We start from the raw sequence: 24,933 nt of genomic DNA, 5'->3' as shown, positions 1-24,933 counted from the left end.
TACTGAATTAAGGAAAAGGGTAGTGGGGAGGAGGAGGACACATTCATTAAAAAATTTTTGCTTTTCCTCAGCCTCCTCCTCTGTACCAGATGTCTTGGGCCCTTCCAGGCGGGGGGTGGGGGATACGCAGACACAGGGGCCCACGGTGATGTCAACCTAAAAGCAAGGTGGAAACTGAAAGGTCCTTGGGGAGGTGGGTGCTTCGGAGGGCTCGGAGAGAGGGGTTATTCATTCGTGGTCCATTCATTCATTCGAGAAATCTTCCTGTGGCACCTACTGTGTAGGAAGACAAATGCGGCCCCTGCCCTACTAGGTTGGGGGACAGACAGCGACAGGAAACAAATAACGAAGACGGTTTCAGCCAGAGCCTCAGGTACCGCGGGGCTGTGATGGGGACAGCGCGGCCCGGGAGAGCTGCCGCCCGGGGGTGGGGACGTCCTGTATTTGTGGCACCCGCCCCGGCCCCGCTCCGCAGAGAGGTCACCACGCCAGCGACGAGCGCGCCCTCCACCCGGTCCGCAGCACGCGCGCCCCCGAGAACGAGCGCGCGCGGCCCGCCGCCCGCCTGCGCCCCGGCGCCTTCCGCGCACGACGCCCCCTGGTGGGAGCCCTCGACCACACCGGCCGCGCGAGCAGGGGAGGGGGCGGGGGCGCCGCGCACGCGCAGGGCCGGCGGCGCGCGCCGAGCGGGGGGCACCGCGCGGGTGCAGCCACGATGGAAGGGGGTGCGTACGGAGCGGGCAAAGCCGGGGGCGCCTTCGACCCCCACACCCTGGTCCGGCAGCCGCACACCATTCTGCGCGTCGTGTCTTGGGTAAGGACAGCTGGGTGGCCCGGCCGCGCCAGGGGTGGCGTGTCGTGGGGGCGCGGGCAGGGGCGGCGCGTCCGGACGGACCCCAACCCCGCCGGACCCCGGGCGAAGGTGCCGCAACCGGCGGGGAGCCTTCCGGACAGGGTGCCGGGGGCCGCCACCCCCCCTCCTTCCCGGGCCCCGGGCGGGGGTCCCAGCGCTGGCGAGGGGCTCCCGCTCCTGCTGCGGGCGCCCCTGCTTCCCGGCGTCCCCGTTCGCGTGCGGCCCCCCGGCGCCGTGACCTCCAGGCCGCGGCTGTGCGGCTCGCGGCTCCGGTTGCGCGCTGCCGCCGGGCGGATCAGCGGCGGTGGGGATTGAGCCCGGGTCCCAGGTGGCCTTTTTTGGGGGGGTGGATCAGGGCGTAGATCAACTCCCGGGTGCACGCCACGTCTGCCGTGGACGTTCAAGGAGGAGAGGGCCGGAAACCAGGTTTGATGGCTTAGCCCGGAAGGTATGGAGCGATGCGCCGGGAGCCGGGGACCTGGCTTCCACCCGGGAAGTGCCTCTCCTTCGCGGCGTGACCTTGGGACGGGAACCACCCAAGAAATGTTTATGGGAAACAGGAGTTGCATTCCGAGGTGGGGAGAGGCAACTATTCTCTCAAGCCTCAGTTTCCCGATTTGTAGAGAGGTGGGAGGAGCCACCTTGGGCTCTGATATTCCTGAATCCATGACCGCCCCACCAAGTACACCTGAATGCTTGTTGGGGGAGGGGTTTGGCAGAGAGGCCTGTTCTGGACCTCAACCTGGTGGGGGGTCAGAATCCCCCAGCAGTAGGGAGGTCCCTGCTCGGACCTGGGGCTGTGGGGGAGGAGGATGGGACAGAGACAGCACAGAGAGGGGGTTCAGATGGTGTGGGCAGCACCCCAGGAGAAGAAGGCCAGTGCGGGAGGGGGTGCCTTTGGTCCCCCTAGCGTTTGCTGGCCATTGCCCAAACACCCTCACTGGAGGGTTGTGCCTCTGCGGGCCTGGGGCCTATTCCTATGGGCCCAAAGGGGGCTAGGACTGGGGACACTGGCCAGGGTCACTATCAGCGACCCCAAAGACTACACCTAAGGCCAACCACGGCCTCAGGGTGCTCAAGCTCCCTCAGTTCCTGGGTTTTCAGGGCAATATTAGGGTCTGATGGGTGGGACAGCTTGGGTGTTTATCTCTGGCCTCCCAGAGAGAAAGGAAGCTAACTGTCCTTTGTATGAAAATGTTAAAACCTCCTCCTGGCACCACATAAGCGTAGCCCTGTGTAAACCCCTTTCTTCTTAAGATGGGGAGCTTGCTGAGGGCAGGGAAGCCCCAGTGGCCGCATAGGGCCTGGCAGTGGGCCTGGCACCCCGGGCGCATCCAGAAGGGTTTGTGGTACTGGATTCATTCATCTGTGCCAGCCTCCAGCTCCCCAGTGACCCCGACTGGCCCTTGGCAGAGACAGAACCGGGGTGGGGGGAGGACACACCTGCCCGATCAGGCAAGCCAGCTGTGTGCTCTGCTCCCCTTTGCCAGCCCCTGGGCCACGGGCCTGGGAGGGTGAAGCCACTGGCTTTGTGAGGAGGTGTGGGCAGTTTGCCTGCTTGGGACACTTCTGACTGTGATGGCTTCATTTAGCAAAGCTTCATCAAGTCTGCTGGGCCCCTAGGGAAGGCGGCATGACTCAGACGCAGCCGTTAGTGCTCGGGGATCACACAGTCCCACTGGGAAGGGAGCCAGGTACCCCCCGGGCAGAGGCCCTGAGAGCCAGCAGAGGGGTACCCCCTGCCGTGGGAATCAGAGAGGCTTCGTGGAGAAGATGATATCAAATTGGGCCTTGAAGGATGAGCAGGGCTTACCTCTGGTCATCACGTCCGGGTGCCCCAGAGACATTCCGAGAAGGAGGAAGGAAAGGTAACGATGGAGAGGCCGCTGGGTGCAGGGGGCCCGCGTGCACTTACCCGCCTCTCATTCCCCTACGGCTCCTGCATCACTTGAGGAAGCAGGCGCAGAGAGACCCAAGGTTACTGAGCATGTAAGCAGCAGACAGAGGATCGGAACCCAAATCTTGGAGTCTCCAAAGCACATTGATCGCTTCTCCAGGAGCTGGAAGAGGTCAGAATCCTGGGTTTCAGGATTGGGCAGGATAAAGATCATCTGGGCCAAGCACTCATCTAATGCCCAGATCCCCCCTCCCCCCCCCACCACCCAGCGGCCTCCTAGCTGTGCTCACTGCCTTTGTGTGAGCAGAGACAGCTGATACAGGCTCACTGTCGCCTTTAAAATATACATATTTTTTTTTTCTGATCACAAAAGTAACGCCTGCTGATGTCTGAAAGATAGAAACATCACTTGTGATGGTCACACATTATTAATGTACTGGGCTTAATACCACCGTGTACCTAAAAATGGTGATGATGGTATATTTTATGTCCTGTCTATTTTACCACGATAAAAACAATCAGGAAAAAAATCACGTGTGATCCCACCGCTCAGAGAGACCCAGTGCCTGCCTTCCAGTCTTTTTCGAAAAATGTGTGGTGCGCCGACGTGTTCTAACGTGTCCGTGAGTGTGCAAGGGATGTAGCTGGAGACCTGACCTTGGCCCTGGTGTTCCATCGGCGCCCCAAGAGGTCAGGGAGGCTGTGGACTTCACCTTGAAGCTAAGGAAGCCTGAGCTCCAGGCTGGGGTGACTGGTTCAACCCGGTTTGCTGGCACTTTCCCAGCTTTAGCCCTGGAAGTGCTGTGTCCTGGGAGCCCTCTCAGTCCCACACAAACCTGGACACCTGGTCCCTCCATCCAGGAGCACGTCTGGATCCCTCCCTTGCCGCCGGGGTACGGCCCTAGCCCCATGTGTGCTCGTGGGCTGGGGATTTTGTGCCATTTGTATAAGACTGATCTTGTTTCTGAAAGAGGGACCCCCCTACCCGGATCTACCCTGGAACCTGGGACGGAAGCGGGTCCCCCAGCGCCTCCTCTTTGGCTTCCTCAACTGCCCCCTTCCCCACCCACTGGCCCTCAGGCCCAGGAGGGTGATTAGGCACAGCAGGCCTTGAACGCTTCGGCTAAGTGGGGAGGAAGCTGGCAGCTGGCTGGCCCAGCTGACTAGGAGCCAGACTAGAACCTTCCATGTCTGGAGTGAGGGGGGGATGGCCGAGGTGGGGCAGCGTCCAGGGCAAGCTCTGAGGGGCTGCCTCTGACCCAGTTGTAGGGAGACGGGGCCAGTCCGGCTGGCGGCCAGGAGAAGGCTGCCCCACAGACCAGCTACGACCACCCCTGTGCCTCAGTCTCCCCAGCTCAGTGAGGAGGCTGAGCTAGGTCACAGGTGCCCCAAGACTGCGGCCTGTCAGGGGACACCTTTCTTTGTTCTGGGGTCAGGTAGGGGCCCCAGAGCTCTGGCAGGGAACTAGCTGATTTTATATAAAGGACCCCCTCCTCTGTGGCCTTTGCGGTTTTACTTTTAGTGGGTCCTACTGCCGTGCGGGGAAGGAATATTGGCGCTGGTGGAGGACAGGGTGGTTCGTGTTCTCATGTTCATTTGGAGCAAAACAGAATGCTAACGTGTTTGAAATGTTGGTGTTTCTGGGGTTGATTTCCTGAACATCCCAGGATTCTGGGAGTAGGGTGGGTATCACCCCCCCCAACGACAGAATAAGGCACAACCTGGAGGTCTGTGGGGTCCACATTCGGTGTACCCCCTGTGGCCCCCCTGTCTACATTGCCATGGCACCAAGGGGCACTCGACAGGGTCTCGTTTTCATCCACACCCTCAATCACCCCAGTGAACACTGACAATAAAAGCTGAACTTGGTTTAAAACACAGCAGCTTCGAGATGAGACCCCTCCGTCCCCGCTCCAGTCCAGATCACCATTCCCTTGCCATCCTGCATCAAAATCCTGGAGGTGTGGAGTGGGGCAAAGGGGTCCAGGGTGGAGATGGAGCCCCTGGCCAGCTCTGGCTTTCAGTCATTCATTCCGCAAATGCCAAGTCCCTGCCCAGTACCAGCCTGTGTGTCCCACCAGAGACACTCTCAGTCCAGTGACACGTACTCCTTAGGAGGCCTGAGACACCACAAGAAGAAAATGCAATAGGGAGTAGCTGCCTCTGCGAGTGGGATATGGAGGACTTCCAGGGGGAGGTGACTGCTGAGTTGGTTCTGATAAGGATGCTGGGAGGGAGCATTGCAGGTAGAAGGAACAGCAGGTGCAAATGTTGGGAGCTTGAGGTCCGAGTGGGCTTTAGAAATGATGGGGAGCTCTTGGGGGTTCCCGGTGTGCGAATGAGAGTGCCATCACACTCTGTGAGCAGGCTCCAGGGGGGCAGGCAGGGGGTGCTCACCAAAGCCCTCGGGTCACAGAACGGGGTTTCAAACGGAGAAGAGCTCCCCCTGTGGCTGCCATGGGGAGATGTGGCTTGAGGTTCTGGGAGCGGGTGTCCTGATAGGAATTGGGTGGCCTCATCCAGCCTGTCCTCTCCAAGCACCTGGCACGGCCCGGTCACTAACTCAGGGAGCGCTGTCGGCAGAAGTAGATCACATGCTCCTTTGTCCTTTATCACTAACAGTCTTGGAATCTTCCTTATCTTTGAATCGGCTTGTGGCTGACCTTTGGCTAGTCCATCTGTCTTGGGTCTAGGAAGGAGGCAGTGGCAAGGAGGTCTTCAGGAGACGATGTTGGCTGGTAGGATCCTGCCTTGCATCTTGGGCATTTCCTCGTGCATAGGGGCAGTGCAGGAACTGGGGAGCCTGGGGGAGTCTGGGGGAGCCTGGTACTTGGCGTGGGGAGCAGGATTGCCTGAGCAGGACCTTGGAAAATCCTGGCCTCTCCAAACCTCATCTGTGACCTGCGATTGGAATGATTAGCTTTGGGGCAGACTTAAAGCTTTGCGAAGACGGCTATTTAAAGGACCTGCCACACATCCGCTCTTGCCGGGCCTGTAGCGTCCTGGTCAAGTGGGTTTTGTTACCCCACTGCAGGTGAGAAGCTGAGGCCCGAGAGGTTAACTGGAGTGGCTGGGATCATGGCCAGCGGCTTCTGCTTCGGGGAGTCTCCAGCCACATGGGGGGAGCCCCATGACTGGCTCCTGCAGGGCCCTACCCCTGCTCCTGAGAAGCTGTGAGGCTAGCCCGAGCCGGGGGAGAAAGAACAAAAGCTGGGGGAGGAGGGGCGGAGAGGAGTTAAAACCAGGAGGAAAGGAAGGGCAGATGGCAGAGCTGGCGAGGGAGCCGCGCTTGGCAGCCAAACCTGGAGAACCGGCTGTCCGGTGGGAGGAGAGGCAGGACAGGCCGCTGGGAAGTGCCTGCAGCCTTGGGGCCTGAGGCCATGTTCTGCACCCCCTCTGACCCTGACCGGTGGTATGACTTGAGCAAGATGCCATGTCCTCTGGGCCTCAGTTTCCCCACCTGTCAAATGGGAAAAAGAGAGTCAAATTGGGCTCGTGGTTGCCAACCTTTTTATCCTCAAAGAACCCTCACTCTTGCTCCTGGTGGGCTTCAGGTTGGGGACTTTGGGACCGGTCAGTCTTCGAAGAAGTGGTATCGAGAACTACACCCCCATAACGCTTGTGGGGGTCCCGCAGCAGGGGGCCTGGGCCCCGGGTCGGAGTATGTGAGAAGAGTGTCGATTAGATCCTGGCCCAGCGGCTCATACCCCCATGTGTCTGGAGGACGCCTCCCTTCCAGGAATGGAATTATGTTCAGCTTCCCTCATGGGGGGCGAGGGGAGGTGTGAAGGGGACCGTGGGGAGGGTGGGTCGCTGTTTGGCTGGGGCAGCCCTAGGCTGCCAGGCCCAGACTATTTAGAACCCCAACAAGCCAGGGCTCCCAGCTCCCAGGCCAGGGGGAGAGCGGACATGGCCTGGGGCCCCGAGTCTTTGGCCCTGCTCTGAACATCCCTAATTGTAAATTGCACTAACCCGGCCTCCCCGCCTCGACCCTGCTCGCCTGGCTGCCTTCTTAAGAGGGCTTTTCTTTCCCTCATACCCCCCTCTGTCGAGCCTGGAGGTGGGACATGGTCCTCCTGGCTCCCGAGGCTGCCTCTAGACCATGGTCCCCCAGCTTTGGCTTCCGTGCCGGGCTGACTGCCCTCCTCTTAGGCCAGCCCCAGGTTGCCCCCCTATTCCGTGAAGGTGCCACCACCTGACACTTGCTCTGTCTAGCACAACCACCGCCTTCCTTCCAGGTGACTGTGGCGCCCACTTTGTGATCCTGCCCCCGTCCTCCTCCCACAGTCCTCTCCTCACGGCCCGGAGCCCCTCTCGCCTGGCCTGCCTTTCCAGCAGCCACCTGCTCTCCCCCGCTCCTGTCTCTCCAGCTCTCTTTTCACCTCTTTTCACCCCAACATCTCTGAGCTTGGGACCTCTGAGCCATCAGCCCTCGCCCCGTCCTCCCTGTCCCCTTCCAGCTGGGCTCCTCAGGGTCTCAGGTCTCACCCCGGGTCTCACCCACCCGCACCCCTCCCCAGCCTCCTGCGTCCGGCGCTCACCCTTCCCCGGGCTCTCCGGCCCCTCACTCCTGTCTGGTCACCGTCTCCAAGGGGTCTCCCTCAGTTTCTCACCTGTACCCCACTCAGTCTTTCTCCCCCTCCTCTCCGCCATCTGTGACCTTCTCCTTGCCAAACCCAGGGTCGCTGGTCATTAACGACCATCTCAGCCGAACCTGGCCGGCTGTGAGAGGCTCATCCGTCCTCCCCTTGGACCCAGCAGCTGCAGGACACACACACACTGTCATCTTCCGTTTAACACACACGGATCGTGTGCTGGGGGCCTGCTCCTTGCCAAGGGCTCATGGTGGGAAATGGTGGAGGGAAATGTGATGATGAAACCAGTAAAAAAACAGAGATGAGCATACAGGCAGAGTGAGGAGACACTGAGGTCAGGGACAGGGAGGGGACAGTACAGCGGGATGAGAAGGCTGGGGTCAGCCAGGCGGAGAGGCGGGGAGGAGGGCTTCCCGGCAGGAGAAGTGTCATGGTAAAGCCCGACAGGTGCAGCAGGGCAGCGAGGAGGCTGCGGCCTGCATAGGTGTAAGCTGGGTTGGGGGGAGGCTGTGTCGGTTATGTCACTGTTGTGTCCCCGGTGCTTGGTGGTGCGTGGCGTCTTGTAAAGGCTAAACAAGGTGGGGAACTGCGCTGCTGCTCTACCTTCCTCTCTCCACCCTCTGTCCTTATTCAGGGTCTCCCATTCGGCCTTCAAGGCCCAACTCAGATATCCCCTCCTCCTTGAAGCCTTCCAGGATCTGCCCCCCCCCCAGCTTGCTGTCTCCTCCCTGCTTCCTTTGTGCTCTATGTGAACGGCTGTAAGAACTCTTAAAACAGAAGGCATTTCCCCCTTTGTGTCTTTCTCCTCTAGAAAGTGAGGCAGGGCTTGGGACCATATTACCTCTCTGAAAACCTGGAATTTCCCCAGAGGGAAAGAAACTGGACCATGTCAGGCTTGTAGGAACTGGCAGGGCAGAGGCAGGCACTGAGGTGAGGAAGAGCTCACAGACCTGGGAGGTTATCCCCGTTCTTCTTAACCAGCGGAGAGACCGCAGAGAGCCTTGGTTTCCCCATCTGCAAAATGGGGAGAGCCGTGCCTGCCTGCAGGGGCCGCTGGGGCAGAGCGCGGTCCTGCCTGGGAAGGGCCCCTGGCGCTTGGTTGGCCTTCACAGTGCTTTTCCAGGGGTGGCATCGCTCCCCCTCCTGACCTCAGAAAGTTCCGAGGGGGCAGGACCTGGGTGAGAAAGGACCTGGTCTGTAGAAGGTTGTTGGTGGGGAGGGGGAGGGGGGTCCTCCTGCCCCGCCCCCCCCCACCCGCTTGGTTGCACAGCCACAGGAGGCTGAAGCTCTCAGTGCCTTGGGGACAAGGGTCTGCGTGCTCAGGCCCCTGCCCCATAGAGCCCCCTCCCCACCCCCACCGCTGAGAAATGAGGGACAGCTTGCGGAAGATTACAGCCTAATCCCCTGCAGGTCACATCCAAGGCTTCGGAACAGGGTGCCCCGGCAAGGGAGGAGAGAAGGGACCCTAGGAGCGCCCCGACCTGACCCTGCCTCAGCCCTGCGGCTCAACACGAGGCTCTCTGGGAAGCTGAGTGGCCGCCTGGTGCCTGTCATGTGCTCCCGCGTTGGCTTCAGCGATTTTCCTCATATGACCCCATGAGAGGCAGGGCCCCACTCCCATGAAACGGAGGCAGGGGGGCTTGGCAGCCTGACTCATCCCTCAAAAGCACAGCTCCTTTTTTCCTCGCAGCCTTTCCCTGCGGCCCAAGGGCGGGAGCAGGGACTTTGGTTCGGACACTGACAGGAAGGCAGGTTCAGCTCAGGGTAAGGGAGAGGACGCAGGAGCCCCCCCTTACTAGGGAGTGAGCTCCCCATGTTCAGAGGTATGCAAACAGAGGCCCAAACTAGGGGTGCTGAGGAGGGAATGTTCCCTTCTCCTGACTCCCATGCTTCCTGTGCCCCTACCTATCTCAGATTTGCTGTTCTCTCCCCTCTACGCTTTTCCTGACCCTCCCTCTGGGGTCCCAGGAGGGAGATGTTCACCCACAAATGAACCAATAACTAGGGACATTTGTGTATAATGATGTTATCGAGGAAATGAGGTGGAGTATCAGAGAATCGTGTAGATCTGGGAGTCAGGTCTGGAGGGTTTCTCTGAGTAGTTGTCTTGCCCTGAGGTTTGGATGTTGAGAAGGAGCCAGCCTGGGAGATCTGGGGATCTCTGGGTATTCCAGGCGGAGGGAACAGCCAAGTGCAAAGGCCCTGAGGCAGGAATGAGCTTGGGGGAGAGCTAGAGGACAGTGGCGAGAAAGGAGTCTGTGAGGAAGGCAGGAGACCTGGTTTGCAGTGGGGGAGGGATTCACGGTGGGGGTGGAGGTGAGCAGGACAGAGCAGGGCAGTGACAGTTCTGAAGGAGTCTCTCCAGCTGCTTAAAGGGGAGGGTGCAGGAGCGGGAGAGGACACAGAGAGACTGCTGGCATCGCCTGGCAGGAGGTGGTTGTGGCCTGGGCTGGCACAGGGGACATGGGGTAATTTGAGTTACTGGGGGGCAGGAGGAAGCAGTAGGCCCGGTGCCACATGGGATGGGCTTTGAGGATGAGCCCAGTTTGGGGTTTGAACTCCTGGGTGGGAGCCAATGTGTGGAGGGATGGGGGGCGCTAGAGGTCACTGGACGTCACTGGAGCTGGAGAGATCAGATGTGAACCAGCAGCCCAAGTAGGGGGACCGCAGAGCCTGCCTAGGGAGGCAGTCCTCAGCCTGGGGAGGGACTTAGGAAGAGTTGGGGTGGGGGAGCACCCACCAGCGGAGGTGAGGAGACCGGAGAGGTGGCTGTCCTGGGCCAGGCAACGTTGCAGCCTGGAGGTGGGCAGCAGAGACCGTGGAGCAGAAGGCTACCTGGGAAGATGTCCCAGTAGAGGGTGAGACGGACAGTGCCATTCAGAGCTGGCAGGACCCAGGAGCTCCTGTCTCTACAGTTTCTCAGGGCGGGGGGTACCCAGCAGGTGCCTAAAGATGGTTAAGGCCACCCTCTGGGGAGTTCCCAGCAAACAGCAGCGACCTCTGGCCCTCAGGCCTGGCTTGGCCCAGCTCTCCCTGGAGCCGGCTCAGCTTGATGCCCAGCAGGGGCCCAGACACAGCCTGCCTGCTCTGGGCGCAGATGTGAAGTAAAATGGGTCCCGCTGCTCTTGCCCTGTGGGGTGGTGACACGACTCCGAGGGCAGGTGTCCCTCCTGGAACTCATGCTTGTCCTAGAGTTTGGGATCTGGAATTCACTGCTGGGGCGGCAGCTGCAGGTAGAGATTTGACTTACATTCTGGAATGGGGCAGAAGGGGGCAGGCCTGGGCTAGGAGCTGGTACCCTGCTTAGCCACTGTGGGCCAGCCCGTATGGGCCGCCAGCTAGAATCCAGGCGTGTCGGGGCCTCAGCTTCCTTCTCTGTGAAATGGGCTCAATGAGCCTGATTTGTGGAGATGGTTTTAGGTTTATATTTTCTTTCAAGGTTTTAAAAATATTTTATTTTATTTCTATTAAAAAGAGGGAGAGAAGGAGGGGCAAAGGGAGAAGGAGAGAGAGAATCTTAAGCAGGCTTCACACCCAGCTCAGAGTCTGACTCAGGGCTCAATCCCAGGACTGTGAGATCATGACCTGAGCCAAAATCAAGAATTGGCCGCTTAACCAACTGAGCCACCCAGGCGCCCTTCCTTCGAGGTTTTGGTGAGGATTAAGTGACGTGATTTTTGTCAGGACCTCCCAGTCGATGCGGAGCCCCTGCAGAAGCTGTGGGGTTAGCTCAGGGTCTCCTGGGGGAGACAGACCCAGAAATGAGTTCCCAACAGGAGTGTGTGCAGGGTCGGGGTGGAGGAGAGTTTTGAAGGGTGAGAAGGAGTTTGATCCTATTTGAAAGATGAAAAAGGTGGGGAAAGGGGGCACCTGGTTGGCTCAGTGGTTAAGCCTCTGCCTCCGGCTCAGGTCATGATCCCAGGGTCCTGGGATCCAGCCCTGCATTGGGCTCCCTGCTCGGCGGGAAGCCTGTTTCTCCCTCTTCCATTCCCCCTGCTTGTGCTCCCTCTCTCGCTGTCTCTCTCTCTGTCAAGTAAATAAATAAAATCTGAAAAAAGAAAAAAGAAAAAGGTGGGGAAGGGCGTTCAGGGAGTGGGAACAGCAGGTGCAAACTTAGACCGCCTGTGACGATGCCAACCCTGGCCCTCTGGGATGGCTGAGCCAAGTGGGGGAGGGGAAGAGGTGAGGCTGGCGTGGGGGGTGGGGTGGGGTGGCCTGGCCCGACTGGGGTCTCCATTGCTGTGCCTCTGAATGCAGTACCCCAAGATCCTGAAATTCTGAGGTACCCCTGATTTGTTTTTCTGAGTTCAACCTACCTCTGTTCCAACTGCCATCTGGAATCCATTTTTTTTTAAATCCATTTTTAAAAAGACCCAGGATTGGATTATAAAGACAGCAAAAAAACAGCCTCGGCCCATTTACACTGGTGCCTTAAAAAAAAAAAAAAAAAAAAAAAAAAACCTTCTTTTTATAGCATTTTCTTTAGTTCAAGGCAAAGGGCTGGTTTACTTCTTGAGCCTCACCATGACCAGTGGCCTTTGTGGGACACCCCCGCCCCCAGCCACACCACCTTGTTCTGTTTCTGAGGCACTAGTTCTGCCACCGTGGACCTGAGTCCCATCCCTTCAGCTGACCCGCTCGTCAGGAAGAGTTCAGCCACAGCAGCGTAGAATTTCATTCTGGTTTAATTTCCGGGCCGCTGGTGGCGGCTCTGTGTACTCTCGCTGCAGATCCGGCCTTAGCAAGTCCCCTGGAGGCCGCCTGACCTGACGCAGAGCCTGGCATGGGGCTCTGAGAGACTCTGGTTTTAGTCTGCAGCTGCCGCCACCAGCCTCGGTCCCAGGCAGGTCCCCGGACGCCGGCCTCGCCCGATTAGGAGGATGCATGTTAGTCACCTAGCAGTTCCTGAGGGAGCCCCCGCTTCCTCCCAGCGGGATGGCAGTGCTGGGGGCAGAAACCTGAGGCCCATCCCGGCTCGTAGGGGGGCTCCCTCCCACTGGGGTAGAGGGATGGCAGCTAAATGGAGAAGTTAACCCAGGGCTTGCAGGGTCCTTGAGGGAGTTCCGCGGCCACAAGGGAGCAGTTGTGTATCCTTGGCAACACCTTTCCATGTGTAGACTCTCCGCCCGGTCTGGGTGAGGCTCCCTGCCCTAGCCCAGCTCTGCGGCCTGCAGGGGATGTGGCGTGCACACCCGTATCCCCACTGGTCACCAGGCCACACCCCTACCCCCAACCCACTGCCCTTTGCTCTTCCTCCCATCCGCCACGGCACATCTGTCAGCAGATGCTGGTGGCTTTACCTTCCACATACATTCGGCACCCACCCCGTCCCACCATCCCCCTGCCAGTGCCAGCCCAGGGCACTCCTTAGCCCCTAGGGGGTCTCCCAGCTTTCACCCTAGCCCTGCACTCTTCAGTGCAGGCAGCAGCCAGGTCCAGAGAGGAAATGGTATGGGGAAGGGGAGCGGGGCATGGGAAGGTGGGAAGCACTGACTGGTGAACCGTGGAGGGAGGTGAGGCCCCAGGGCCCCTGACCACCAGCCGTGGAAGGTTGGATCGTGTCTGGAAGGCGGGGAACAGCTTTAGGGCCCTTCATGCTGCAGGGTGGGGATGGTGATCCACAGGTCTGGTCACCCCGCTGTGACTTCTCACCATGTCCCACTGTGGTCCATCTGGCCTTGTCACCCCCCACCCCGGAACCGCACCTGCGCTCCCTCCCTCCCTGTCCCATGCACCTGTGCAGCCCCACTCCTCGGTCACTTCTTCCCACCTTCGGCCTCTGCCCTTCCTGCTCTGCCTGAAACACGCTTCCCCGCTTCCCCTCGTCTCGGCCTGGCTGGCTGCTTCTCGTCTGTGTTCCAGAATTGCAGCTCGGCTCCCTCTGGGCCATTGCTGCCTCCTCCTGCCATCACTTGCGCCTGTGATGCCCCGATGCCTTGGTCTCTGTCCAGCTCTTCAGCACCAGGCTGGCGTTTGGGGACGCCGCCCCCACGACACGTGCACGACCTCGTCCCTTCCTTCGCAATGCGCCATTGCTTTACGGATGAGAGGACTGAGGCCCAGAGAAGGCAAGTCACCTGCCGGAGGTGACTTTGAGCTGCGAGGAGGGCCTGAGCACAGAGAGCCCTGCCTGCCGGAGCCGTGGGCTGGAGAGGAGGACCAGAGCTGGCACAGAGCCTCCTCTCTCTGCGCTGCCCTTGGGCCCGGCGATCTTGGTCCTTACCCTGTTGGGGACATGCTCTCTCCAGCACGTGCCTCCTGGCCTCTCCAGGGACTCCCTGCTTCTCCCCAAAGAGGGCCCTGTCTTCATGGTTCCTCCTCTGCTATCCCCAAAGCCCCAGCTTCCACCTGCCTGCTTCCCCTCCCACCTCCTCCTGGCCTGCTTTTGGCCGGGGGTCCACCACTGTCCGCACCCCTGGTGGAGCCTATCAGGAGGCGCCGCCCAAGAGGGCCCTCCTGGTGCTCTTCCTTCTTTCCTGGGGCCTCTGGAGAAGGGAGTGAATCCTTGCCAAGCCCCTCTTGGGCACTGCTCTGCTCGGGGTGCTTGCCTGTAGTTCTCCCATTAGCCCTGAAGGGAGGCTTAGTTTTTGCAGAGGACGGGTCTGAGGCTCAGAGAGGTTGTCATTACCTGAGGCCACATAGCGTAAGCCACAGGCCTGGGGTTTGACTCCAGCAGCTCTGTGGGACTCCTCAGTGTCTGGAGCACCCTTGAATCAAGAGGCTTTTCCATTCTGCTGGATTGGGGACAGCGGGTGACATCCAGAGCTGGGCCTCGGATTCCTGACCTGGCAGGTTCCTGGTAGGAACCCTGGACTTATCTTGGCGCACAAGTCCGAGGGGCTAGGTGGATGGCAGTCCTGAAATGGTGCTGTGCACAGCTCTGGCAACCAGCCGTGAGAGCCTGCCTTCGTCTCCCGGTGTCCAGCGTCTGCCTTGCTTGTTGCCCAGACTGTTTGTAGACCAGGAGTCCCTTAGACAATTCCTGTGAAGTCCAGACTTCCTGCGTCTCCCCTCCTGGGCCCCCGAGCGCCAGACGTGGCGCTCACACCGTGGGCCCCTCAGGTGTCTGGAAAGACTACCCGTCCCTCAGGGCCCACCTTCTAAGGCTGAGAGTCAGCCTGATCAGGGGGGAAAGAGCGCAGGGCTGAGAATTGAGACACTTGGGTTCAGGTTCAACCCTTTCTGCCGACAACAGCCCCACCTGCTGTTTGAGGCTCAGTTTTCCTCTGCCGCTAATTGGGAGAAGCACCCATTGCCCTCTGTGCCTGGCAGGGTGATCCTAAGGACACAGAATGTGTGGCATGCCTGCACGGGGCTGGACCTTAGCTGTGTGTACACGCTCAAGTCTGGACTGTCAAATGTGTGGCTCACGAGCCACCACGGCCCACCTGTGTGCTCGTGGTTGAACCAGAACACAGCCCCACAGTCTCGTCTTCCTTTCTTTCTTTTTTTTTTTTTTAATTGCAGAAAAACCCACATAGCACACAATAAACCATTTTAAAGCACGTAGTTCAGTGGCATTTATGTTGTGCAAAGATCACCTCTGTCTAGTTTCAGAACCTTTCGTCCCTATAAAAAACACCCCATGCTCATTCAGTAATCACTCCCCGTTCTCCCTCCCTGGTTGCCTCTGGTCTGCTTCTTGTCTCTGTTTTGCCTGTTGAGGATACGGGACATAAACGAAATCACGTAACATTGACCTTCTGTGTTTGACTTCCTTCACCTCCTTTTTTCTTCTTTGTTTTAAGTTTCATCCAGTTATAGCCATGTCAGAACTGTTTTGTTGTTTGTTTGTTTTAATGACTGAAAACTATTCCGTTATGTGGAGATGCCACAGCTGTTTCTCCATTCATCCATCGACAGACATTTGGGTTCAAATTTTTCTTAACACACAGTGCCAGGCACCAGTGGTCTCCACACTCTTGGTCATGCCCTCCTTTAGGAAAAACTTCTGAATCATTCCTCCCATTAAATGTAGATTTCTTCATTTTATATACATTATTACTCCACAGATGCAGTACATTACAAAACCCACGTAAAGTATGGACATCTTAGGGACGCCTGGGTGGCTCAGTCATTAAACATCTGCCTTTGGCTCAGGTCATGATCCCGAGGTCCTGGGATCAAGTCCCACATTGGGCTCCCTGCTCAGCCGGGAGTGGAGGCGGGGTGTCTGCTACCTCTCCCTCTCCCTATGCCCCTGCTCAGGTGTGCTCTCTCTCGCTCACTCTCTCTCACATAAATAAATTAAGTCTTAAAAAAAAAAAAGATACAAACATCTTAGGAAGATGAGATTAAAAAATAATAATACTTCTCATATTTTTTCCCACACCTGCCATGGAGTTACTGCCCATCCTAAGTATTAGCTGAGGATGAAAATGTGCCTGAAATTACAGTTTCTTCTTTTAGAAAAATTGGAAAAAACAAAGAAGTAGAAAACGGGCAGTAAAAATCCTCTGGCCTCTGCCTCAGGCTCACTGAAGGCCACACACCTGAGGTCTGAGGTGAGAGGCAGGAGGAAGATGCATGAACTTCTCTTTTTTTTAGATTTTATTTATTTATTTGACAGAGAGACAGTGAAAGAGGGAACACAAGCAGGGGGAGCGGGAGAGGGAGAAGCAGGCTTCCCACCGACCAGGGACCCCCATGCAGGGCTGGATCCCAGGACCCTGTGATCATGACCTGAGCCAAAGGCATTTCCTGGTTTCATTTCCTGGTTTTATTTCCTTAGTTCCTTAGTTTCATTTGCTAGTCATTTCCTAGTTTCTGATGTCAGGAATCCGCTTAGCCAGGGGCCAGTGCCTCGGGATCCCTCACGGGTTACCCCGTGGGGTCAGCCAGGGCCGTGGTCTTGTCCAAAGGACAAGGGTGATTCCATTTTCAAGCTCACTCACACGGTGCCAGCTGAGCACTCGATTCCTTGTGGGCTGAGGGGCTCTGGTCCCTGTTGACTGTTGGCTGGAGGCCTTCCTCGGTTCCATGCCACGTAGGCCTCTCCACAGGGTGGCTCAAAACATGGCAGCTTCTTCATTAGAGCGAGCAAGTAGGGAGTGGCAGGCGAGGCCAAGCAAGGTGGAAGCCAAAGTCTTTGTAATCTCCTCACAGAGATCTTATCTCTCCCTTTTTGCAATATTCTGTTGGTTGGAAGTGAATCACAAGGCCCAGCCCACACTCAAGGGAAGGAGGTTGCGCAAGGCTGTGAATACCAGGAGTTGGGGCTGAAGGGGGGGGGGGGTGGGCGCGGAGGGCGGCCATCTTGGCTGGCTGTCTACCCAGCTGCGTAGACCTGTCACAGAGGGCTGCTGGGTTCAAGAAGGTACCATGTGCACTGCACTTGGGGGAGTACAGATTGCCCTGTAATTGGCGGGATTGTCACTGGTGTTACTTTTTTTTTAATTAATATATTTATTTGAGAGAGAGAACAAGCGATGGGAGGGACAGAGGGAAAGAACCCCTGCAGACTCCCTGCTGAGTGCAGAGCTGGCCACGGGGCTTGATCCCAGAACCCCGAGATCATGACCCGAGCCAAAACCAAGAGTCGGAGGGTTAGGGGCACCTGGGTAGCTCAGTCGGTTAAGCGTCTGCCTTTGACTCAGGTCATGATCGGAGATGGGGCTGGGCATGTGCCAACATCTAGGGGAGTCAGCCTAGGGCCGGGGCTTGGCAGGCCCACCTCCCAGGACGTAAGACCACTCAGTTCTAGGAAACCAGGTCCAGCTCTAGAGGAATCTTGGTGTCAGGGCCTAGGAAGACCTCTCAGGACCTGGCGGGTGAGATGGTACCGCCAGATCTGTGGTCAGAGGCTCCTTAGAGTCCGAGGCTGAGGAAGGAAGTGATTGTCCCCTCCTGCGCCATGTGACCCGAAGCAAGTTGCCCTCCATCTCTGGGCCTCCCCTCTGAAATGCCTGCTTCGCAGCAGCCTCGTGGCTGTTTGGGGTGAAGAGGGCTCGCTGGGGTGCGGGCAGGCAGCAGGCCGAGGGCAGTAGCCTCCCCTCCTCCAGGCCTGGTGCTGGGTTGGGAGGGCCTGGGTCTCACACCCGGCGCGGCCCCTCCCCCGCCCCACAGGTGTTCTCCATCGTGGTGTTCGGCTCCATCGTGAACGAGGGCTACCTCAACAACAACTCGGGGGGCGAGAAGTTCTGCATCTACAACCGCAACCCCAGCGCCTGCAGCTATGGCGTGGCCGTGGGCGTGCTCGCCTTCCTCACCTGCCTGCTCTACCTGGCCTTGGACGTGTACTTCCCGCAGATCAGCAGCGTGAAGGACCGCAAGAAAGCTGTCCTGTCTGACATCGGGGTCTCAGGTGAGTCCCCCGGCCCCATGGGCACCCCCCAGCACAACAGAGCCTGGGGAGGGTGCCGCCCCCCACCCCGGCCCGTCACTCCTCAGCTATGAGGCAGGTGAGGGGATGGACTTGGGGTCACCTGGCTGGCAACAGGGAGTGGTGGGACTGGGGCTGGGCCGGAGACACTGCAACAGCAGGGAGAGGACGTGGCTTCCCGCCCTTCGGAGGCCCCTTCTGTGCCCTCTCCCTTGGTAGAGCCTCGTGAGAAGTCAGGCAAGACTGACAGCCTGGTAGGCAGTCCGGGCCTAGGGAGGGTCGGGGTCCGACAAGACCTGATGCCCCTGCCCTCCAGAAACAGCCTTTGGCAGAGGTGACCCGACCTATGTCCCCAAGAGTTCTGAGAGTCTGATCGCTGGGTGCTTTGGTTGAAAGGCAGTGAGACTTTGGCTGTGGTCTCAGGTCTCTGGCTGCAACCTCCCCCCATTACCCAGCCTGGGACTCTCAGGATGACTCTGGCTGGCTGTAAGCAGTGAGACCAGTCCCTTCGACTTGAAAGATAGAATGAAATTAGTAGTTCTCAAACTGTATTCCACGGAGCCCCAGGGTTACCTAGAAGTGCCTATGGGCCCAGCCCTTTGGCGCACACACGCTTCATCAGAGCAGCCCTGGTTCTCCCTGGGTAGACTCTGAGCACCCGCAGGAGATCTCACTGCCACGAGGCTCCCGCTACTGAACTCCCCAGGCCTCTCCTCGAGAGGGCCCGCCCGAACCTCGGGCTTTGTGAGGCTCCAGGTTCGGGAGAAGCCAGTGCTCAGACCCGGCCAGCCAAGCTGGCTCCCTTGCCCAGCCGCCGCCTCCTCCTCCTCCTCCTCCTCTCTCTACCCTGTTAAGCCGCAGTGGGGCAGTGGTTGTGGGGGGGGGGGGGGCGTTCAGATCGCTGCCCCTCCCCCACTGCTGCAGAGGTAGGCGGTGGTCCCCTGGCAGGGATTCAGCGGTGAAATCTGTGCGTGGCTGAGGTGACAGAAATGCCCGCCCAGGCTGACTGACTTTTCTCTCTGTCTCTCCCTTCTTCCCTCCCCTCACCGCCCCTGGCTCTCCCCGGCTCTGCTCGTGGCTGCGCTGTCCCCACGGGGCCGGCTCCTCTCCGTGGTCTCTGTCCCACTCCGTGTCCGACCGACCTCCCTGCTCTGGCCTCACCTTCCCTGTGCTCCCTTCTCTGCCCACCCCTGCCCCCGCCTCTCCCTTTGGGGGTGGGGGAGCGCGGGAGATGTGCTCCTGAACCCCTCCCTGGTCCTCCCCACTCACCCTCTCTCACGCGCGCGTGGCCCCTCCTGCCTGGCCCCGGTGAACACCCCAGCCTTCTGGGCCTTCCTCTGGTTCGTGGGCTTCTGCTTCCTGGCCAACCAGTGGCAGGTGTCCAAGCCGAAGGACAACCCGATGAATGAAGGGACAGATGCGGCCCGGGCCGCCATCACCTTCTCCTTCTTCTCCATCTTCACATGGGTGAGTACATCGCTCGCCCCGCACGCACCCTCCCGCCCCAGCCAGGCTCCCAGGCTGCTGGCCTCAAAGCTTAGCCAGGGACTCCTGCTTCCTAGGGCCCAAACGGCCCCCTGCGTCTGTCCTTGACGCCCGCACGGGGCTGCTTCCTGAGGAAGGAGGCTGTTGCCTGTGCCAGCGAGGACAGCCCCCCAGTGACAGGAGACCCTCGTTTTGGTGCGGAGCACCCCCCGGTGATCATGAAGGCCCTCCCAGCCGCTCTGGGAGTTGGGTGGTGGGCATTTACCATAACCTTTTACAAACACAAGCAGAAGCATAGATGGAAAGACGAGGTTTGCAGTCCTAAGGGAGGGAGCTCAGGCCTTGGTGTCAGGAGACCTGGGCCACATCTTGGGGCTGCCTCAAATTTTCCGGGACTCTGTCTTCCCATCTGTAAAATCAGGCGGTTGGATTTGGGGTGGGAAGTTGTCATAAACTCAGATGCCCACAGGACAGGCAGCACGTGGGAAGTTCCGAGTGGGCCGGTGGCAGGTACGTGCCCTCCAAAAGGGCACCCTCGGCCCGTGTTCCAAAGCAGGAATGGGGATTCACACAGGCCAGGTCTTCCCACTTTCCAGAGAAGACAGAAATCTGAATTTCTGTGTGAAATCTGATCTTTATATGTTAGAAATTAATTCAAGTTTAAAAAAAAAACTACTATGTGGGTCAAAGAAAGCATGCCTCTGGGCCCAACTGGCCAGACAGCGCCCCTTGGCAAGCTCTAGACCTAGGCTGGGCCCTCTGTCCCACTGGTTCCAGGTCGCCTTGAAGTATTTCTTCTCCTGTTGTCTCCCTCCTGCAGATGGCTGGGTCACGTGGGCTCCAGGCCCCCATCCGAAGGGTTCCCCTCCCCTGCGTGCAGCCCCTTCCCCTCCATGTCTCCCAGTGGTCCTGGGCCCAGCCTCCTGCAGGGAGCCCCTGGGGCTAGATACGGGCCCCCTAGCCCTCCTGCAAAGCGTGCTGAACCAGCCCTCCCTGTCCCTCTACCCTCCTGGGCTTGTCCTGGAGTGACTTCCTGCTCCTTATGAGAGACCTTGAATGTCCATTTTCTCTAGGGACACCCCCCCCCATGCAATATTAGGAGCTAGAGTTTGGAGGAGAACACCTGTGGTTCGGGCCCCAGCTCCCCAGCTGTGGTCACACCAGCCCTCCATGTGTCACACTATACCCACCATGGTCACACCATGCCCAGGGCTGGGCAGGAAGAATCAGATGACCCCAAGGCATCTCAGACCAGAGAAGGTGCCCCGTGTGTGGGGACAAGCCAGCCCACCCAGCCCTACAGGGAGGTGTTTGGAACAGTGAGCCCTGCGATGGGGATTGGTTCACAGAGGAGAAATGGGTGACTGGACGGCAGGACTTCTAGGGGCAGGTCCAAGAGCCTGACTGACAGGAGCCCGCTGGCCCACTGCCGCCAGCCTCCCTGCTGGCACTTCTGCCTTTCCCAGCTCATCCCCATTGGCCTCACCCCTGCTCTCTCCTGCTCCTGGCAGAGCCTGACCGCAGCCCTGGCCGTGCGGAGATTCAAGGACCTTACCTTCCAGGAGGAATACAGCACACTGTTTCCCGCCTCAGCCCAGCCGTAGGCCTGCCCGGCTTCCAGAGGCTAAGGGGCACCCCAGGTCATGGCCAATGGCAAGGCCATGGGGGCAGCCTGCTGCCGGGAGCGGCCAGGATACCAGGGCCCACAGGGCAGGGGAAGGCTGGCTGGCAAGGCCAGTTCCGACCCTCCACTTATTCGTTTGTTGCCTCCTTTATGTTTCATTTGTCCGTTCATTCAGTAAACATTTATTGAGCTGTTTTGTGCCTAGTGATGAATCAGACGGGGTCCTTGGCATTAGGAGCCCACAGGCTGGGGAGGGGAAAACAAACACATTGCAGTTTCCCCCAAATAGACTGCCAGGGGCTCTCAGAGGGTGGAAGGTGGCTCATACACGGGGTGCCAACTGTGGACACTGTGAGAGCCTGTCCCTCACTGTAGCATGAAGGCTGACCTTACTCCCCAGGGAGGCTGGCTGCTCAGGAGCAGGGGGTGGGGGGAGCCTGCCCGAGGACATCAGAGGACGCCTCGCCTGGCTCTGCTTTCATATGCTGTGTGACCCTGGGCAAACCCCTGCACCTCTCTGAGCCTCCGTCCACTACCCAGTGGACCAACCTCTCAGGGCTGTTGTGCGGATGAAACAAAGGCTGACGCAGGGCCTGGCACAGAGATGCTCAATAAATGTAGGCTCTTTTGTTCTTTCATGCATTCATTCATTCATTCTGTCCCAGGAGTCAGGGACACCTCCATAATCCCTACTTTGGGGGCAGTTCTTATGGGGTGAGCCCTTGTTCTTCCAAAAGACTCTGGCCTCCAGTTCTTTGTAGCCTCCAGCTTCCCTGGGCAGGAACCACTTATCCCTCCACCCTCTGCAGGAGCTGAGGGGGTATTAGAGCAAACAGGCCCCCAGAGCAAAGCACAGAGAGAAGGAGCTTCCTAACACTAGAGGCATACAAGTGCAGATGGCCGCAGACAGTGTACCCGCCCTGGAGAAGGGGCCAGGCACACCACTAGGTCCCTGGGCTCTGCACACAACTCCCAGCCTCCCCTTTGCACCCCAGTCCAGCAGGGTCCCCTGCCTTGTGACACAAATCGAAAGTCAGTGCCTAGTCACTGGGCTTCTGGAACTCTCTGGAATAAAATGCTAAGCACACTTAAGCCCCTGCCTCTCACCAGATGGCCCTCTGGGGTTCCTCGTTGGTTTATGGCCTTGTCAGGGGGCTGATGAAAGAGGAGGAGCTGGGGAGGGCCCTGGCCTGGGAAGAGGAGGACCTCTGTGTTCAGGTATGGCTTCTGGCACTGCCTTGAGGTCTCCTGTAAACCAGACCAAAAGCGGGTTTGTAGGGCATTAGCCTCTTTGCATCACAAACAGACTACCTGCTGGAAAGATCTTTGGAGGAGGCTTTCAATGTAAACCTGAAAACTTTTTTTTTTTTTTTAATTTATTCCCTAGCTTGCTGTGGTCAATGTCATTGTCGTTAATAACAATGCAGTAGTTTTTACTGAAAAAGAATTTACCGCCTACATACATATGCTGTAGACAAGTCGTTCCCAACGAGGTCTTGTGGGAAAAGGGCTTTGTTGGTCAGATAAGGTTGGCACATGCTGCTTGCCATAGTTTTCCCCTTGGGGGATCCCAGCATACATTAGTCAAGGCTCTGACAAGTCCTGTGGCCCTGACACTTTATTTCACTCTGTTTCCAAACTTGTTTGATCAAATGTTTGAGTTAGAATTAGGTTCAGCAGCAAGTGAAATTGTAAATTGCAGCCCAAGTCTGTGAAGACAGTGTAGGACTGGCCTAGTGGCTCCAGGGGACTTTCGTGACCCAGGCCTCTTCCATCCTTCCAGTTTGGCTCATGGACCTTGCGGTCCCATGTGGCAGCTAGAGCTCCAGCTACCACATCTGCATTCCAGGCATCAGGTCGAAGGGTGGGACAAAGGACTTGGGGTGACTTGCTGGCCAGAACTTCGTCACATGCTTACACCTTGCTGCAAGAGAGATAGGATGGCTTTTAGGAGATACCAACAGTTCTCTCTCCCACCAAGAACCTGTTTTCCTCGTTCCACATAACACGCCTGAGGACAGGGTTGGAGAAGGATGCTCTGGCCTTTGGGCCACTTTAACACTACCCCCACGGAGGATGTTTGGTGGACCGTGGCCTCTGGGACATGGGAGGGGTGACTTCTGCAGGTCTCTGTAGCTGGGACGGTGTGGCTCTGGCTGTCTTGAGGGCTGGCCGCCAGCACAGACTCCCCCACCCCCGCAGGCAAGCTTAGTTTCCTCCTCGGTGCTTTGAGGTTATCTAACCCCTATTGCGTGTGTCGTGTGAACTAACTGCCACTAACCCGCTGTTCTTGTCTGTCTCTCCCCTAACCGTCCCCTCCCTCCTGTCCTCGTCCTCGCCGGCGCCCGTCACCAGGCGGGCCAGGCCGTGCTGGCCTTCCAGCGGTACCAGATTGGCGCCGACTCGGCCCTCTTCTCCCAGGACTACATGGACCCCAGCCAGGACTCCAGCATGCCTTACGCCCCCTACGTGGAGCCCAGCGCTGGGCCGGACCCCGCCGGCATGGGCGGGACCTACCAGCAGCCGGCCAACGCCTTTGACACCGAGCCCCAGGGCTACCAGTCCCAGGGCTACTGAGCTGCCGTGACCACCTGCCCCTTGCCTGTCCCCGCCCCAGTCCCAGCTGCCCCTCCCCCCCTCACCCCTGCCCACACCCAGACCACTACTCCCTCCCAGGCTGCCCTGCCCAGAGCCTTGGCAGCCTCTGTGTTGTTCTGCTGTGGTCCAGGGCAGCTCAGGGTGGGATGGGGCGGTAAGGTGTTGGGGGTGCGTCTCCACGTGTGTGCAAGGCTGTCTGGCAGGGGCTGGGGGCGTTTGCACTCGTGCGTTGTGTCACCGAGAGTTCATCACGTGCCTACTATGTGTCAGGTATGGGCTTGACACAGGTAGTGAGAGACCAGTGGTTCAGGGAAGGGGAAGACGAGGTGCGGAGGAGCCCCGCTGGTCTCGGAGGTGGGAATTGGTGTGAAAGACCGGGATGATGCCAGGAAGGTTTGGCTCCAGGGTGTGTGGGGACACGTGGAGGACACTGGGGGCTGTCACCTAGCCCTACTATGAGCATGGGGGCGGTCTCCGTTTTATGGTTGAGAACACTGAGGCCTGCAGAGGTCAAGGTCCCTTGCCCAGGGTCACTCAGGCAGCCAGTGATAGAGTTGGGGCCAAGCCCAGGCCACCTGACCGGAGAGCCCCTGCTGTCTCCTGTCTTCCCTGCCTTCCCCGTCCCTGGGGCTCCACCACTCAGTGTTCCGGTCACTCTGGGAGGCCTTGGGGACCTCAGCCCATGAGAGAACCCTGATTCTGCTGCAAGCCAAGGGCCTGCTCTGCCCGGCTGCTCCCCACAGTGGGACAGCCCAGCCTCCAGGCCCCCCTCCCCACATCCCCAGCGGCCCCTCCCCCAGTCTCCAGTCAGGGTCGGAGGGCCAACGGGGCTCGCCGCACTCGCTTGTTTCCCCATGTGCTGTTCCATGCTGTGCGTGCCCCACGGGGAGCTCTAGCACCCTCTTTGTGGCCTCCCAAAGGACTGACCGTTGTCCCTGCCCAGGGCTGGGTGGACGAGGAGGCCCAGAATGGGGAGTGACCGGCCCAAGGTCACAGTGACTGAGCGGCAGAGCTGGGCTTGCTGCCTGGGTTTCTTGGCCCCAGCCACCCAGCAGGTGCCCCGATTCCCTGCCCTGCCCTTGTGACCTCCCAGGAAACAGAAGTGATCTGGGACACTGTGTCATCTTTCCCTCAGCCGGGGTTAGCCAGGGCCTCAGGGGCTGGAACACCCAAGGACATGGGAGAGTCCTTCCACTGGCCTTCCAGAAGGCCCAATGAGAGGACCGTCTCCCTGTGGGAGTCAGGGGAGAGGGGGCAGGGGCTCTGGAGCCCTCAAGGCCAGCCTTCGAGCTGCTGCCGTGGGACAAACCGCTCCCAAGATGAACGCTGAGAGCCCCCGGTGCGTGATAGGCTGGGGGAGGTGGTGGGCTCTCGGAAAGACGGTAGCAGGTGTCTCCAAAGGCACAAGGAGGTTTGGGAGGAGGAAAGGATTCTTCACTGAACCTTAAAGGATGGGGAGGCCTTAAAGGAGGGAGAGAGGCGTGGGGGTGCGTGGGGCCCCGCATCCACTGGCCAGTGCCCCAGGGAGCAGGACCGGGGTATCGTGGCCTGGCACCATGC

At 58.9% G+C, this 24,933-nt stretch overlaps 1 protein-coding gene across 2 annotated transcripts; it reads left to right on the top strand.

The window, feature by feature from the left end:
• Window positions 1-632: 632 nt before the first annotated feature.
• Window positions 633-24,541, top strand: SYNGR1 (synaptogyrin 1). 2 transcript variants are annotated; one of them, XM_080812432.1, is made up of 4 exons: window positions 633-814; window positions 17,411-17,648; window positions 18,988-19,133; window positions 23,131-24,541. In XM_080812432.1, exons 1-4 carry the CDS (start codon window positions 716-718, stop codon window positions 23,350-23,352), a joined length of 705 nt encoding a protein of 234 aa, XP_080668558.1. In that variant the 5' UTR covers window positions 633-715; the 3' UTR covers window positions 23,353-24,541. The 2 variants fall into 2 exon arrangements, with proteins under 2 accessions (XP_080668558.1, XP_080668559.1); XM_080812433.1 differs by lacking the exon at window positions 23,131-24,541 and adding an exon at window positions 20,663-20,969.
• Window positions 24,542-24,933: the final 392 nt, after the last annotated feature.

Source organism: Martes martes (genome assembly GCF_963455335.1).
Source record: "Martes martes genome assembly, chromosome: 8".
NCBI classification, from domain to species: domain Eukaryota; kingdom Metazoa; phylum Chordata; class Mammalia; order Carnivora; family Mustelidae; genus Martes; species Martes martes.
This window is presented reverse-complemented; position numbering and strand designations above follow the sequence as displayed.

What these genes read in the sequence shown, in the direction of transcription:
- SYNGR1 (XM_080812432.1), top strand. Translation starts at nt 716, where the DNA reads ATGGAAGGGGGTGCGTACGGAGCGGGCAAAGCCGGGGGCGCCTTCGAC. An exon ending in TTCTGCGCGTCGTGTCTTGG is followed by an intron (nt 815 to 17,410) that starts GTAAGGACAGCT and finishes CCCGCCCCACAG; the next exon opens with GTGTTCTCCATCGTGGTGTT. An exon ending in GTCTGACATCGGGGTCTCAG is followed by an intron (nt 17,649 to 18,987) that starts GTGAGTCCCCCG and finishes TGAACACCCCAG; the next exon opens with CCTTCTGGGCCTTCCTCTGG.